The sequence below is a fragment of the Hylobates moloch genome, unplaced genomic scaffold, assembly GCF_009828535.3.
Source record: "Hylobates moloch isolate HMO894 unplaced genomic scaffold, HMol_V3 SCAFFOLD_2, whole genome shotgun sequence".
In the NCBI taxonomy this organism is placed as follows: Eukaryota; Metazoa; Chordata; class Mammalia; order Primates; family Hylobatidae; genus Hylobates; species Hylobates moloch.
The window spans coordinates 55,423,277-55,439,250 of NW_026652277.1; the positions used below are offsets into that span (position 1 = coordinate 55,423,277).

The 15,974-nt window shown below is 41.6% G+C and overlaps 1 protein-coding gene across 3 annotated transcripts; it reads right to left on the reverse strand.

Moving 5' to 3' along the window:
* Nucleotides 1-342: 342 nt before the first annotated feature.
* CCNG2 (cyclin G2) lies at nucleotides 343-13,160 on the reverse strand. Of its 3 annotated transcripts, none has more exons than XM_032149420.3 (8): nucleotides 13,022-13,160; nucleotides 11,870-12,007; nucleotides 11,026-11,163; nucleotides 9,428-9,678; nucleotides 8,848-8,926; nucleotides 8,662-8,760; nucleotides 5,914-6,119; nucleotides 343-4,596 (listed from the first exon to the last, which is right to left on the reverse strand). In XM_032149420.3, the coding sequence occupies exons 2-8, from the start codon at nucleotides 12,005-12,007 to the stop codon at nucleotides 4,473-4,475; spliced, it is 1,035 nt and encodes a 344-aa protein (XP_032005311.1). In that variant the 5' UTR covers nucleotides 13,022-13,160; the 3' UTR covers nucleotides 343-4,472. The 3 variants fall into 3 exon arrangements, with proteins under 3 accessions (XP_032005311.1, XP_032005300.1, XP_032005321.1); XM_032149409.3 differs by having other exon boundaries at nucleotides 349-4,596; nucleotides 12,563-13,057; XM_032149430.2 differs by lacking the exon at nucleotides 13,022-13,160 and adding an exon at nucleotides 12,089-12,533 and having other exon boundaries at nucleotides 349-4,596.
* Between the last annotated feature and the right edge of the window lie 2,814 nt (nucleotides 13,161-15,974).

Sequence of the window (15,974 nt, forward strand, 5' to 3'; positions counted from 1 at the left end):
TACTTGGCTATTGTTTTGAGCCACTATTTGTTGCTTATCACATTTCTCTTCTACTTCTCAGGGCTAGCCAGATGCCTGGAATTTCTCTTGGAAGAACTCAAGATGTTTTAATTTCCATGTTTGGGAGTAGGGAACAGGCCCCTAAGAGGGGTCTCTGACTCATCTCAGGATGTAGTGGGCCTGGGAAATACGTGGATGTGGATGCCATGAAACAAGGCTGAAAAAGGAGCCGAGAACAAATCAAGTTGGGTCTTGTAAGCCACAGTATGAAGTTTGAACTTGATGCTAAGGTGCAGTGAGAGCCATCAGGAATTTTAATTAGAGGAAGCATATAACCAGCATGTGTGTTTTAAAGTTCATTCTTTATTCTGTTAATACACTAATAATTCAAATCAATTTTAGGAAAAAAAGGAAACTACAGATAGGTATAACTTTAAAAAAATTCACTTGTAATCTCACCAGAGATAATCACCATTTGACCATAAATAACAAGCAATCTGTCTCACTTATCTATTACTGTTTAACAACCCTCCCCCAAAACCTCGTGGCTTAAAACAATAATTTGTTATTTCTAGTGAGTCTGTGGGTTGATTGGGATCGACTGAGTAGTTCCTCTGTTTTCTGTGGTGTAGCTGAGGATACACCCACATTCAGCTGGGAGCTTAACTAAGGCTGGAACATCCAAGATAATCTCTCATCCTCAAGAGTCTCTCTCCACATGGCCTCTCATCTTTCAGTAATCCAGCTGAGCTTCTTTGCAGCATGGTGGCTAGCTTTCAAAAAGGATAAAAGGAAAGCTGCCAGTCTCTTAAAGCCTAGGCTTGGACATATACTGAATTTCTTCTGCTGCACTTCAGTAAGCAAAGCCATTCATAAGGCCAGCCAAAACTCAAGAGAAACAGACTCCACTTGTGGATGGGAAGAGCAGCATGTAGGCACAGGGATGGAAAGACTGACTGGCCATCCTACTGGGAAACTATCTATCACACAATTTGATTTGCTAAACACAAAGTAAGTTATTGACCATTTCTGGTAGTAAATAGTTAGGAAAACTGAATTCCAGTAACAAATGCAAAATACCTTGTCCTTGTCCATATATGAATCTAAGTGGGTTGTCTAAATAAGCTGACAATTTGCATGTGTGATGAGGGAGGAGGGAGGTGGGAGGTAGCGGGAACACCATATTGAAACCTAGTGTTGAAATGAAAGAAATTGTAAAAAAGAAAAAGGCAGACTCCAGACAAAGAAAATGGTTAAAATTGTCACGAGGAGTGTTCTGCAGCCAATGCCTCTCTACAGTTAACCTGAGTATGTATTAATCCTGAGTGTGACAGGTAATTAAAACACATTGTCTAACCACACTTCCTGGGAGGAGGAAACAGTAGCAGAGCCAAACAGATGAAGACCCAGGACCTAGGCACAATACTTCACCATGCACAACAGCAAAGTGCATGCACCACATCCTAGAAAATGACAGGATCAAAACCTGAAAGATCAAATCTCTTGCCAAGTCAAGGGGGGTAAGGATGAGGCCAAAATTGTAGCTTTCTCCTCACCCTCTGCTCTGAAAAGGGCAGAGGCTTCTCAATTTTATTCATCACAGTCATGGGAAAGCCACCTGGTTGAATGGCACAGGAGGGAATAACCAGGCTCCTAGACTTGTCTGTGAGCCTCCTAATAATGCCCAAAGAGAAAGGATAGCGCTTCTCAATTTTCACCTCTTCCTCATCCACACTTCCACTGCCTTAGTTCAGTCAGACTGGTCTCCATGCTACTCCTCTATATTGCCCAGCTCATCTTCTGTATAGCTACCAGAGTTCTCTTTCTCAATACACATTTTTTAAGGTCTAGGAAATGACAAGAAAAAAAGGCCAGAGACAGGTGCAGTGTTCAGATTAGACAGAGACTTGTATGTCATGAATAGATTTTTCTCCTGATTGTGGGTGACCTACTGAACAATTTTTCAGGAGACAGTTAAAATTTTATTTTAAAAGGATAAGTAGACAGGAAGGCAGAGACCAGGAGTAAGCCTGGAAGCTGAGGGATCACAAATTATTACAGTACCTCTGCTGATAAAGAGTACAGGTTTAAACCATGCCAATGGCAGAAAAAGAGGGGACGGAGAGATATAAACAGTGTAAACGAAATCATATAAATGATAGAGGCTGGTGACCTCCATAAACAGGCAAAAGGAGATGAGCATATCACCTAAGTTTCCAACATGAATAGATGGAATTATTCGCTGAGAAAGACATAAAGAAACAGCAGGTTTGGGAGTAATCAGAAACCTCCAAGTGGCATGGCAACCCATGTGAATAAACAGGTTGCAAGCTCAGCAGAGAGGTCTAGACTAAATACACTGAAAACCGGAGGGGGAAGAGATGAAGCCACAAAGATACTTACCCAGGAAGAATATCCAGTAAGAAAAGCAATACAATCCTGCAGGAGCTAAAGAGAGTCTTGAGATTTGGTAAGCCACAAAGAACTTTTACATCTCAACAAATCAAAATCTGAAAGCAGAATATATTGCCCACTATTTACTCATATTACTTAGTAAGAGAGGAAAAGTCATCCAAAAGTAGAGATTCTCAACTAGGAGGGTAAGAAAACATACCCCCATATCCAGAGAAGAGGTGTTACATGAAAACCGTATTCAGCGTACCTGATTTTCTAACTAGAGAAAACAAAGGTCTACAAAAATCAAACTAGACAGATGGGGAACCTATTGGGTCGGGCAGGGGAAAGGACCACCATTTACAAAACAGCCTGATACTTTTGAGGTCCACAAGAGCCAGAAGCTGGCAGGGCCCTATCACAGCCAACACCCCATACTTATTAACCAAACAACTGATTAAAACTTGATTTGTCTCCTGAAAGATCGTTCTTATCTGCCAACCTGAGCATTCTGGTCTACTTAATACCTGTTGCCTCTCACTGTAAATTAACAGGCATTCTGGTAATATACCAGTCTCTGAGAGCATACTTAATGAGTCCATCCCACAAAGAGGTCAATTCTCAAATGACAGATTCTCTTTCAGTATCTCCAAGGCACAGTGCCAAACCTAGAGAACTTCTGCTAGCCAGTTAGAAGGCTCACTCTGGAATCACTGTAGCCTCACCTAAAGTCTTCGCATTAAAATACATCCAGCGCTTTTAACAGATTAAAAATTAAGATGTGATCCCAAACAAGGAGAATTCATTAGTTTATTTTGAATTACAATCTATTATCACTTCAAAAAGAGCCACTTCAGGAAACATCCAACGGATGTTGAGTTACCAGTAAAAATGTAAGTCATCAATGTATGATTTATACTACAGAATACATAATAAATTATATTTACATGCAATGACTAGACTATCACACACAAGGTAAAAAAATACAGTATTTTATGTACATTTTAAAAGATTTACATGTTCATATACAATTTATAAAGTTAAAAATTCTCTGTACAAAATCTTACATGTACAGAGTTTATATAAGCCCCATTCTTATGGCTGTATCACCACACAGATTTGCTTATAACCATAATACTACAAACACTCGGGTTCTTCATATTCAATCTTGGCACCCATATAGCAATACATTATTTTGAAATGTAAATTACAAAGGAAATAAAACGTAATCATGCAGACATTTTTTAATATAAGAAAATGAGATAAAATATACTACCAGATCAACATTTATCAATTCCATAGATACTGAGTTTTCAACTTACTGCACTGTTTTCATACAAGTACATGCAAAACTAGCAGATTATGGACTTTTAAAGTAACATTAAAATAATACCATAGTTTGACAATACTTGGGCAATAGGAATGAAACTAAGAGCCCTAGCCTAATTATTTCTGCCTTAGCAGAAATCTCAATTAAGACATTACATACTATAAAAATCACAGAAATGTCAATATTATAATTCCCAAATTTATAAGATCTGCATCACATCAAATAGACACTGATCATTTAAAAAACAAAACAAAAATGTGTTTGACATTTAAGAACATATTCACTCTTCTAAGAAGGGGAGAGGGGGAAATCTGTGATAAACCATTAAGGATTATCCACTGTCCCTGCTAAGGAAGCACTTGCATACTTCCAATCTGCTTAAATAAAGACATCTGAAGGTTTTATAAAATGTTTAAGATAAGCTACACTAGTTATTTTTAAAAATCTTGAAAAGTAACAAATTGAAGGTATCAGCACCTTCCCTCCTCCCCAAAGTAGCTAAAGATCAATGAGAAAAATAAAGTGCCAATGTCTAAAGTACTGTTAATGGTTTAAGAGGCACTACCCCATTTGATGGCTTAGGATAAATATGAAAATAGGCCAGATCTGATCTGAATAACAAATAGAAGGTAGGTATTCCAGTATATTTAATTCCTGACTAGATGGGGGCTAAACCAGAAAACTACCTATTCCCCCATTTATTGCTTTGAAACCTGTACATATAAATTCTGACAGAACAATCAGATTTCTAAGATGGAAAGCACAGTGTTTGTGCCACTTTGAAGTTGAAAAAGAAGGTGCACTCTTGATCACTGGGAGGAGAGCTGCTAAGACTCTCCTCTCCACAACTCATATCTTCACAAGAGTCCTCACTAAAGAGAAAAAGAGACAAAAAAGAGGATACCATTACTTAAAACACACTTAAATGTTTTATAGCCAAAATAAAGCTGCTATATGAGTATCTCTAGTGAGGATTTTTATATTCAAAATTTATGCTTTACAGAGACAAAATTTATAAGGACTTCCTAAATGAAGTCTATAGTAATCTCATTGGAAAATATAGATTTTTTTGGCTGGGTGCAGTGGCTCATCCCTGTCATCCCAGCACTTTGGGAGGCCAAAGTGTGCAGATAGCTTAATCCCAGGAGTTCAAGACCAGCCTGGGCAACATAATGACAAAATCCCATCTCTACAAAAAATATTTATACAAAAATTAGCCGGGCATGGTGGCACATGCAATAAAAAAAAAGAAAGAAAATATAGGTTTTCTTAAGTTTAAACAAGTTATTATTTGCCAAACTATTATTCTTGTACCAATTAATAACTATCAGCAACTAATTGTAGCATTCTAAGTATTTTAAATCCAATAATGAAGACTGAAGAGAACATGCCTCCTAGCACATGGTCTATTTAGTGGTTTCTTGCATCCGTGATTTATTATACCCCTTACACTCTCAAATATCAAAGTAAACTAACAAGCTATGAAAATGAAACTTCTAGCCCTTTATCTCTACAGCAACAAACAAACAAATTTAGCAAAGTTATTCACTTTACAAACAAAGTAATCAAATTCTGAATAAGACAACACCAACTGACAAACCTCTGAGAACATACACAGAAGTCTTCCCCATTAGTGGTGGTGATTCCCTTTATTTTCCAGGCACCTACCCCTCAATGTCTTCACTACAGCACAGTATTAGGAATTCATACTAACATTATAAAGCCCAGAATTCTTTTTCAGTTTTGTTTTTTTGGGGTTTTTTAGCTGTATTTCAAGAGCAAGGGAAAATAGGAGAAAGATGGAAAACAACCAGTTTAAAAAGGGAAGAGGCCGAGTGCAGTGGCTCACACCTGTAATCTCAGCACTTTGGGAGGCTGAGGCAGGAGGATCACTTGAGCCTAGGAGCGTGGAAGACCAGCCCTGGGCAACATCACTAGACCTCATCTCTAGTCAAAAAAAATATAAAAAAGAAAAAACTAAAAATAATGTAGAGGACCTTATAAATCATTACATATTAAAATACTACCTCTGGTTAATTTGCTTACCTGAAGAGTGGGGGCTTTAATTCTTAGCTCTTAGTGTAGGGGCTTGCTTTCTCTGATGTCTTACACTATTCCACAGTTCTAAGTATAATAAACTCAGTAATATTTAGTCTAGGGAAGTTTAATTAGTCAAGGAACCTGCCTACCTTTCACTTTCATCAAAACAACCCCCCTCAGGTATCGTTGGCAGCTCAGGAACGCTATAGTAGCTGTTGTGGAGGTTCTGGGCTGTGCGCCTTGAAACGATCCAAACCAACTTCTTAAGATCTGGTTTGCAACATTCAGGAGAAGAATACTCGGCTAGGCATTTAGAAACCAACTCTCTCCAGTAAAAGAACTCGGTGTCATTAATCTGAAAAAAAAATATTTTAAAGAGGTTATGGCAATGTCTCCCAAATCTTGCTGCACCTTGGAATCACTAGGTGAGCTATGAAAAAAAAATATATATATATATACAAAGATGCCTGGCTCCCACTACCCACTTCCACCCCTGGTATTCTGATTTAATTGACAAGGAGTACAACATGGGCATCAAGAGTTTTGTAAGTTCCCTAGGTGATTGTAATGTGCAGCCAAACTTTCAAAATTTGGGAACCACTGGTTTAGGAGAGGAGCACCGTAAGAATAAAACTACATAGGATTCAATACACAGAAAGCTTTGCCTATTCTAAGAAAACACTGACCTAAAAACACTCTGGGTCTGTTAATAAATCAGCTATCAAGTATAGTCCTTAGTCTCAATGCAAAGGAATTTAACATTCCGTTTGTTACAGAAACCAATTTGGGTTCCTGCAACAAGGCATTGTTTGTATTGCTGCTAATACACACTTATAACACCAGATACAAAACTAAAGAAGTTAGCAATATGAGAGAAGAGGAATTTCCCAAAAAGGACATAGTTCCGCCACCACTGGGGAGTGCTCCAGTTTACTTCTTTTTTGTTTTTCTTTTTATGTATTTTTTTTCCCTCCTCCTTCGGAATGCCTTCAGTGTATTTCAACGAATCAATTTTCACTGAAGATGGTTCCAGATATCACTATCAATAAAAAGTTCAGATAAAAACTAATAAAATCATAATTAAAGCGAAAAGTTATCTGTTACAAACAAAATGCTTCACATGTACATATTTTCACCAGAAAACAGAAGATCTATCTATTTTCTTGGCCTCCCATTTTCACCTATCTAGCTACATCTTAACCCACTTGTAATCTGGTTTCTACCACTTCCTTCTCACTGCTCTACTGACATTACCTCTGACACATCCAATGACCTTCAATTTTCATTATATTTGATCTCTTATAAAAACTCAGTATTCTTGACCACCTCCTTAAAAACCTCCTTCCAGTCTGACAGTGCTTCTACTTGTGGGAATGTACCTTTCTTCACTTGGCTCCTAATGTTGTGGGGAAAGGCCAACGCTGAAAACCCCAGAGCTTCAACTGACCCCTACAAAAAGGATTCCACAAGCTTCTTACAGTTTCAACTATTGCTTCTTCGTGAGAAATTCCAAACCTCAATCTCCAACTATAGTTTATCTTCTTATTCCAAAATGCCAAACACCTACTAGACACCTACCTGTGTACACAAGCATCTAAAATCATACTGCTCTCATCACAAATTAACTTCTCCCAAATTTCCTGCCAATTATGCTAACATTATATCCACCATTAGGTACAAATCTTGGTCATTCAAGACTCCTTGCCTCATTTCCATGCTTGGCTTCCAAAACCACTGTTTGAGTTGGACAACCTTACTCCTGCTTGTGACTACCACCTAGACATTGTACCTGCAAGTCTACCCTAAAATGACTTTTATATCTGTCTAGTCCACCAATTTCTTGGCCATAAGCCTTTGCTGAAACTTTCACTGTCAAAGATTCTTTTGCTCCAAGCAGGCTCCCAGTCATAGTGCTTCTCCTAGTCTGCCCTATTTCTTTGCTTAAAAAAAAACCCAAAGTAAGCCGGTCATGATGGCTCATGCCTGTAATCCCAGCACTTTGGGTGGCCAAGGCAGGTGGGATCACTTGAGGTCAGGAGTTCAAGACCAGCCTGGCCAACATGGCGAAACCTCATCTCTACCAAAAATAAAAAAATTAGCCTGGCATGGTGGTGAGCACCTGTAGCCCCAGCTACTCAGGAGGCTGACGCAGGAGAATCACTTGAACCCGAGAGGCTGAGGCTGCGGTGAGCCGAGATCGTGCCACTGCACTCCAGCTTGGGCAACAGAGCAAGACTCTGTCTCAAAAAATAAAAAATAAAAAAAATCCCAAAGTACTCTCTATATTCACTATTACCTGGCACCAAGACACAATAACAAATGACAGAACATACCACTTCATGTTAAGTTCCTTATTCCCCCCAACTAGACTGAGAGTTTAAGAAAAGGACTGTGCTTTTGTTTAATACCTCTTTGTGACAGTAAGACTTACTTTTACTTAGCTGGCCTAAAGGATTTGAAAAGACATTGGGGTTTAAAACATCAACATTGCTGGTGTTATTTGATGCGGCTGCTAATGGGATGACAGTTCAGTCCTACAGGTGTGATGGGATCCCATCCTATCCCATTAGTGTTTGTTCTGAGTCTACTACCTAGTATGCATTTTAGAACAATGCATATGTGGCAATGTAACAGCTGTACTATCATATGGCGTGATTACTACAGAAGGGGCACCTATATGTGGAAAGAAGCTGGGCTAAGTGACCAAGTTTCCTTCCGGATTAATACTGTCTGGGTCAAAGCTGCATTTTGAGAACTTTAACACTAGAGATATAAGAAAAAAAAACGAATGTAAAAGTGAAGAGTCCCATAAAGTATTACTTAATGTTTAAGTCACCACAGAAAGAAATGAAACATCAGGGAAGAAATTTGCTTTAAAGAATAATGACTGTAATTACCTTGGAATGTTTTTTAACTAGCAAGAGAATTTCCAGTAATTCAACAGATTTCAAAGTTTCCACTTCCAAATTGAGAAGGCACAAGGCTAATACAGATGGCTGTAAGAAAAAAAAAAAAGAAAAATATTTTTTAAAAATTCAAAATAGAAACTGTGAGATATATATGTAAGCAAGGAAACGACTTACTTTTGCTTTTGAAAAGACAAGTCGGCAGTTGCAAGCTTTCAGCTGAGCTTCTAGTTTATCAAGGCTCAGTATTTCTTTCCTATACAATGCAAAGAACAAAGATTTATTAAACTTCCAAAGATTTAAATGATTTTAAGTGATTTTAAAGATTTGCCAGGGCCAGACGCGGTGCCTTGCACCTGTAATCCCACCACTTTGGAAGGCCGAAGCGGGTGGATCACCTAAGGTCGGGAGTTCGAGACCAGCCTGACCAACATGGAAAAACCCCGTCTCTACTAAAAATACAAAATTAGCCAGGTGTGGTGGCGCACGCCTGTAATCCCAGCTACTTGGGAGGCTGACGCAGGAGAAATCGCTTGAACCCGGGAAGTGGAGGTTGCAGTGAGCTCAGATCGTGCCATTGCACTCCAGCCTGGGCAACAAGAGCAAAACTCCTTCTCAAAAAAAAAAAAGATTTGCCAATAAAGTCCAAGTTGAAAGTTTGAAGAAGGTAAAAATATAAATTTCATTGCCATTCCAATTATTTACTGTTAGCTATAGCAATGTTCAAAGTACAAAATGTATCTTTAATCCCACTGACCTTTCTGAAGTATGACAAAGTATAATAGTATGGTATAAGTGCAAAAAGTTTAAGGCAGTAGTAGCTTCCAATTCATAGTGCAATTTTTCTGAAATTATTTTTTCCATCCGTTTTATGTCAGAAGCAGTACATTTACATTGACTAATCCGGATCACATCATGAATGGATGGAATATTGCAGTCTTCTTCAACTATTCTAGCAGCCAGCAAAAAAGAACAGACTCCAATGCAAGACAAATGTTTAGGTTTCACCTGCGAAAAAAACAAGAGGCTTCTTTTAACAACTGTCACTTTGACTTAGCAGATACTTAGAATATTGTAATGATGCTCCTATTCTTAAGACAGAACACAATCAAGTTGTTTCTCTTATATGTACTGGCCCTTTACCCACAATTATACACATTTTCACATTTTAGACATTCTCAACCTCCCAAAAAAAAAAAAAAGGGCAGCAGGGAGCAGTGGCTCATGCCTGTAATCCCAGGACTTTGGGAGGCTGAGGTGGGAGGACTGCTTGAGGCCAGGAGTTTGAGAACACTCTGGCCAACACAGCAAGCCTCCATCTCTATTAAAAAAATAAAATAAAATTTTTTTTAATTAAAAAAAGTTTTTTGAACCTTTAAATTATGTAAATTCAAATGCAGGTAAAAAATTTCCATGCAAGTTCAAAAGCTAGATTTCTAGCACTAAAGTAGAATTTGTATTTCAGACTTATGAAATTCATAATACAATCTCCCCCAAAATAAATTAAGCTTTTTAACACCAAAAAAAAAATGTACTGGGATATTAAAGTATTTTATACTTATCTTTTTACATAAAAATCTCTAAGAGTCATTCCATATTTCAATGTAATTTTGCCCAAGAGAAATATCACGAGTTGTGCAGAGTGGGACATATGTAAAAGCTGCCATGGACAGATGGCTGCCCTTTTTTTTCAATGCCCTGAGAACTGACCCAGCAGCTGACAGCAATCCTACTGGCAGAAGATTCCCCACATTTTTCTAGCCATTGCTGGTGACTGTTAATAAAACTGTGGCTCCCTGCTTTGAAGAGACTTCTAGGGAAGGCAGCCGGTCATATTTAATCAACTGTTATACTTCATTTGTCATGCTTCAGTATTTTAAAAATCTAGGCTTCAAGAGAAGCATTATGGCAGATGAAATCTTACTTTGAGGACTATAAATATATGGCAAATACCTAAAAAATAGTAGTCTCTCTTTTGTCACATATTCAAGAGAAAGTACTTAAGAGGTAAAACCTAAGCCACAACAGAAAAACCTAAGATACAACAATACAATTAATCTTGTAGTCTTATTCTGTAGCATAGCTCAATCCAAGTCTGGAAGCCTCAGAACTGGAGAAGCTGACCTTGCAGTCCCCAGTCCAAGGCCTGAAAGCCCCAGGAAGCCCACTGATACAAGTTCCAGAGTCCAAAAGACAAAGAACCTGTATGCTGATGTCCATCGATCACAATTCTGATTATAAATTTTTATGTACAGTGGACATTATTACACCCATTCGATAAGTATTTCATGAACCCTGTGTGCTAGGCACTGGGCATAGAAAAAGGAAGACGTATTTATAAAAATGATGAAATACCTTCATAAGAGCCAAGAACCTGTCCAAAATATTGACAGCCAGGACAAAAGTTTCAGTGCAAGATCCAAAGAAGTTGGCTAAACTCCTTAAATCTTCAACTTTGGCATTTCTCAATCCTGGACACAAAGTGTTATCATTCTGCAATAAACACCAAGAACCAAGGTTTACAATTTTCTTAGAACCAGATGAAAAACACATACAGATCCAAAGACTAAGGTTAATTTTTTCCCAAGAATAAGGTTAATTTTTTTCCCTCAATCTTCAAGAATATAGGTGGAAAGAGTAGTATCACTTAACTAAAGCTATACACTTTATCATCTGTAAGACGTAAATCACTGCTTCTTAAAAATACACATCATAAAAGAGCTTCAGCAATTCAATATAAGGTGAGCTGTTGGAAGATTTCAGAGAGTTATAGCAAATATATAATTCAATTCCCTTGGACTGGAGAGAGAGGGTTCTTTTGTTTGCTTTTCTAAAATCATTTAAGATCCTACTATAAATATGTATTTCACAGGCAGAGGGTGTTTGCACAAATGAACTGCTCAATTCACCAGGAGTCTCCCATCCTGAAGCTGCAGGCTGGAGTACGTGGGGGCGGCGAGGAGGGTGCCACATTAAAAACAACAACAAAAAAAAACCCCACTTCTCTAAAGTATCACTCTCATTCTTGCTAAGAAACAAAAGCATGAACCTGTAATAAGGTTTATCTTGGTACTCCAGAAAGAACAACTTTGATCTTAAAAAATTTTGCAGGCTTTAGTCATGATTCAACGCGGGGGGGAGGTTACCTCCTCCAAGCCCCATCAGCTGCTTGAGCAAGTTATCTTTTCTGCCAACTTACCTCCGGGGTAGCCTCAATCAAACTCAGCCCTTTTTCTCGAGGTTGGAATCTCTCTTCTTGTTCCAGGTAGAGGTTCAACAATCCGAGGAGTTGGACCCCTTCATGACCTGCCAAGTGCTCTGCCCCCAAATCCTTCATCTGCAGTAAAGACACCACACAGACAATGTAATCTGGGGGTAAGAGGGGTGGGGAAGCGGGAGAAAGGGCTGAGGCCAGTACCTCCAGCAAGGATCGCCCTAGCACACCCCGACAAGGAGCGGGTGAAGGGACCAGTCACGTCCGCCAGAGCCCCAGGGCAATCCCCACCACGGCCACGGAGGTGTGGCAGGGGGAGGAGCCGTGGTCAGGTCCGCCGGCCAGCGCTGGGTAAGACCGGCCAGCCCTTGGCGTCTCACAAACAGGAAACTGTCCGCGGGCGCCGGCGTCCCCTCGGTCTGCCCCACCTGAAGTCGCGCTGGGGAGGGCCTTCTGCCCAGGGGACTACAGTGTGGCCAGCGACTGCAGCGGGTCCCGGGGATGGGGCGTTGCACAATAGGGGGGAGGGGAGGGAGAGTCTCGCGACTGAACAAAGAAGCGGAGGGAGGAGACTCCCGAGCCCCGCCCGCCCGGGGCGCCCAGCTGTAGAAGCCCCTCTCGGAGAGTCCCGCCCCCAGCTTTTCCCGTCCGCTGCGGCAGCGCCGATTCCGGACTTACCCGAGAGGCGGACACCCCTGTCCCAGGAGCCGTGGGGTGGCGCGGCACACCCGGCTGCGGTCCGGGGAGAGAAGTCCAGTCCAGCCCGCCCAGCGCCCGTACGGACAACACCCGTCCACCCACTGATGCCGGGGCCCCGCAACTCTGCAGAGCCCCGGGGCTGTCAATTCGAGAAGCACCACCCCAGCAAGTCCCCGTGACAACACAAGCGGCGGCGGGGGGCACCGAGGCGGAGACTGCCCTTAGCCTAGTCACCCCCTCCGTCCACCCCACCAGCATCTATCTGTCTATCGCGGGCGCCAACTCCCCCCAGGGCTGGGGCTGAGGGGGCACCCTGGTCGCTCCAGCGTATGAGGGGCAGGCAGCACCGAGGCACTCGGATGGTACCAACCTCCCCAAAGCCCGCAGTCCCCACCACGAACAAAGAAACCCACGGCGGCCCTGGGTGGGCCCACTCACCGTGCCGGAGACGCGCCTCCACCCGCCCGCGGCCTCGTGCTCCGCAGGGACTGGGCGCAGCGGGGGCTTCCAAACCTGTCTCGCAGGTCGGGGACCCACCGCCTCAGCGGTGCCCCCGGCCTGGCATCCGACCCTTCCTCCCAGGCACCGCCGCCTCGGCCTTACAGCCCCGGCTCCATCCCGCTCCCCGCGCGCCCACCCTCCGCCGGGGCGCAACGCCGGCCGCCGGAGACCAGCCCTCCGCCGCGGAAGACCAGCCTACCGCCGCACCCCCACCGCCTCAGCGGAGGCCTCCCCGAGCCCCCTGTTTTTGTTAAGAGTTTCGACGCCCCCAAGGGGGCGGGGCACGTGACTTCCCGCGGAGGGATCCTGCACTTCCTCCACGGACTTTAAAAAAGAGTCCCGCCCCTAAGCCGCCGTCTCCGGCCTCTGTCGCGGCCTCCCTAGCTCTCCTTGGCTTTGCCGAGCCAGTCCTGCCGCCCGGCGCCAGGGCGGAGGGCGGAATCTGTGCGTCGGGATTATTCCGCGATTGATCTGGGTTGGGGAACGGGGGGTAAGACAGAGGGGCGGAAGGAGATCCTTTCTGGTCTCATTACGCCTTTTAAAGGTCCCCGATTTGTTTTGTTTTCGCTGTTTTGAAAAGTCCGCCCAAAGTAGCCGGCTCTCTGATTGGATGCGGGTGGGGCGAGGGGAATGCTGAGGACCTGATTCACCCTCGAATCTGGATTGGCTAACTTATCAGTCTTGGAGCCCTCTGATTGGCTTTCTCCGTAGCCTGAGCCTCTCTCTGCCTTCGGGCCTTAGCAACTCCAGGGTCTGGATTGCGCATGCCTGGGTGGGCAGCGGGGAAGGTATTCAGTTACCTGCCCTGAGGGGCTGTGCCTTATCGCCGGGCTGCCTCCGCCCTTCTCGGGGGAATGTCACCCTCGCGGTGCTTCTCCTAAGAGCTAACCTTTGTGACAGCCTTTTCAGCCACGGGAGAGTTTTCTACATTCCTTGTTTATTTTGTCTTGCCGTTCCATTTTGCAATAACCCACCGAATTATTATAACATTGTCGGGGCGTTTACTAAAATATTCAATAAATGCTACAAATTTAGGTATTTGTTTTAAAATTTTCCAATCCAAGAGAAAAAAAAATGGAGAAGAGAGGTGAAACAAGATAGGCAAAAAGTCGAGGGTCGAAGCTGGGCGGTGGGTACTCGAGGCTTCATTACAGTATTCTTTCTACTTCTGTGTGTCTTGGAATTTTTCCATAATTTAAAAAAATTCGGGAGGGACTGAAGGAGAGGCTTTTTAATAAAAACTTAGCACGCTGATGAGGGTACGTAAACATCTAATAATTACGGCGTACCTCCAGAGGTTGTAGTGCTGTTGCTTTAATGAAGACTCCCAGAGCTTCTTGGTCCTTGGTAACCCATAAATTATCATTTATTGTTCATTATAATTAGCGTTGTTATTATAGGCGACACCTCTCCCAGGACGGGACAAAAAGCAAACCAACCAGGTGCCTTAGGTCAGAGACACTTTCACACGGAATATCAATGGGGGATGTGGTTGACTCCCCTGGAACATTTATTTGTTTACTCTCTCCCTCCTAAATTAGAAAATACCATATTCGTGAGCTCTAATCTACATAATCAGATAGCCCCTGGGAACAGATTTCTCTTTCCTGTTCTTCTGTATGTTTTCTGTGAATTATTTTGTTACTTGTGAAATATGGGAAGGCACACAACATAGCTTTGGCAGCACTCTTCTTTGCAGAACAGCTAAGGAATTTTAAAAGTAGGTCCCTTTGCATATTAGCTCGGACTAAACACAGGCATCTGTTTGGAGCACAGAGCAACTGGGGGAAGGGAACCCAAAAAGCTAACACTTATTTCAGAGAGGTGTGAGCTTGATGAGCGTTTTGGAAAATAAGATAAAATTAGCACACTAGTTTTAAATGATTTACAGGCTACATAATTTCATCCAATGCTTGTTTTATCTTTTAAATATTAAGTGATAACTTTTATTTGACATAATCATCTTGCTGGAAATCTATGCTGATAAACATAATAGGAACTTGAAACTTACTTGGAGACTAGAGCTAAGATTAAAATTACAGAGATGACAGCTGATTGTACAGCGCATCAAAAGGCTGAGTGAACAGGGCCCACAAACAGAAAGCAGCTCGACCGTCACCATCAAGCAGCTTGACCATCCGCCATCAGAGAAATGAGAGTTTGTGATCAAAGCATGAAGGAGACTGGGGATGTTTTTTTCAAGTAAGAAGGCAAAGGTAAAAAAGGAACATACGTTATTTTATAAGTGATGTGAAAGAGGAAATGCAAATTTATGTGGTAGAAGACTTTAAAAATAACAGACTATATAAAACAAAAAGGAAAAGATTTAGAAATTGTCTTTTGCTTAGGCTACATAATTTTATCCAATGCTTATCTGATCTTTTAAACTTAAATAAGTGATAACTTTTATTTGACATAATCATCTTGCTGCTTAGATCACTAAATGATATGAAGCTATACTAAATGTGTACTCTATATTTCATATTTTATGTGTCCTTTTACAGACAGCCTCTTGAATGATGTGAACAGTGATGGCTTTCTCCGAGGGTAAGACAAGAAAGCTTTGTAAATGGCGTTGAATTTCCTGCTCTTGGCAGGCCCTGCTCAGCACAGAAGAAAAGACTGATCAGGTTGTCCAAGATGGAGCCCTTTATCCACGGTAGTCCACTTGTCTCTTTAAGATTAAAGGAAAGCAGTCATTAAAAATACAGATCCAGTAGTTATTAATACAGCATCCTCTTTTTTAAACACCTCATTTTAAGGATGATGATATTCTTGGGAAATGGGCTGGGGGATTATGTAGGTTTTCTCTGTTTACTTTGCAGAATTTTTTGTTTGTTAATATATCTTTCAAAAAAAATTCTCCTCATTGTATTTGTCCTTATCACAT

Bases quoted from the DNA above. Each gene is read 5' to 3' on its own strand.
- CCNG2 (XM_032149409.3), bottom strand. From the start codon at position 12,841: ATGCTGGTGGGGTGGACGGAGGGGGTGACTAGGCTAAGGGCAGTCTCC. The intron at 8,927-9,427 runs GTCAGTGGGATT...TGCATTGTATAG, and splicing joins CTTTGTCATACTTCAGAAAG to GAAAGAAATACTGAGCCTTG. The intron at 8,761-8,847 runs GTAAGTCGTTTC...TTTTTCTTACAG, and splicing joins TTGTCTTTTCAAAAGCAAAA to CCATCTGTATTAGCCTTGTG.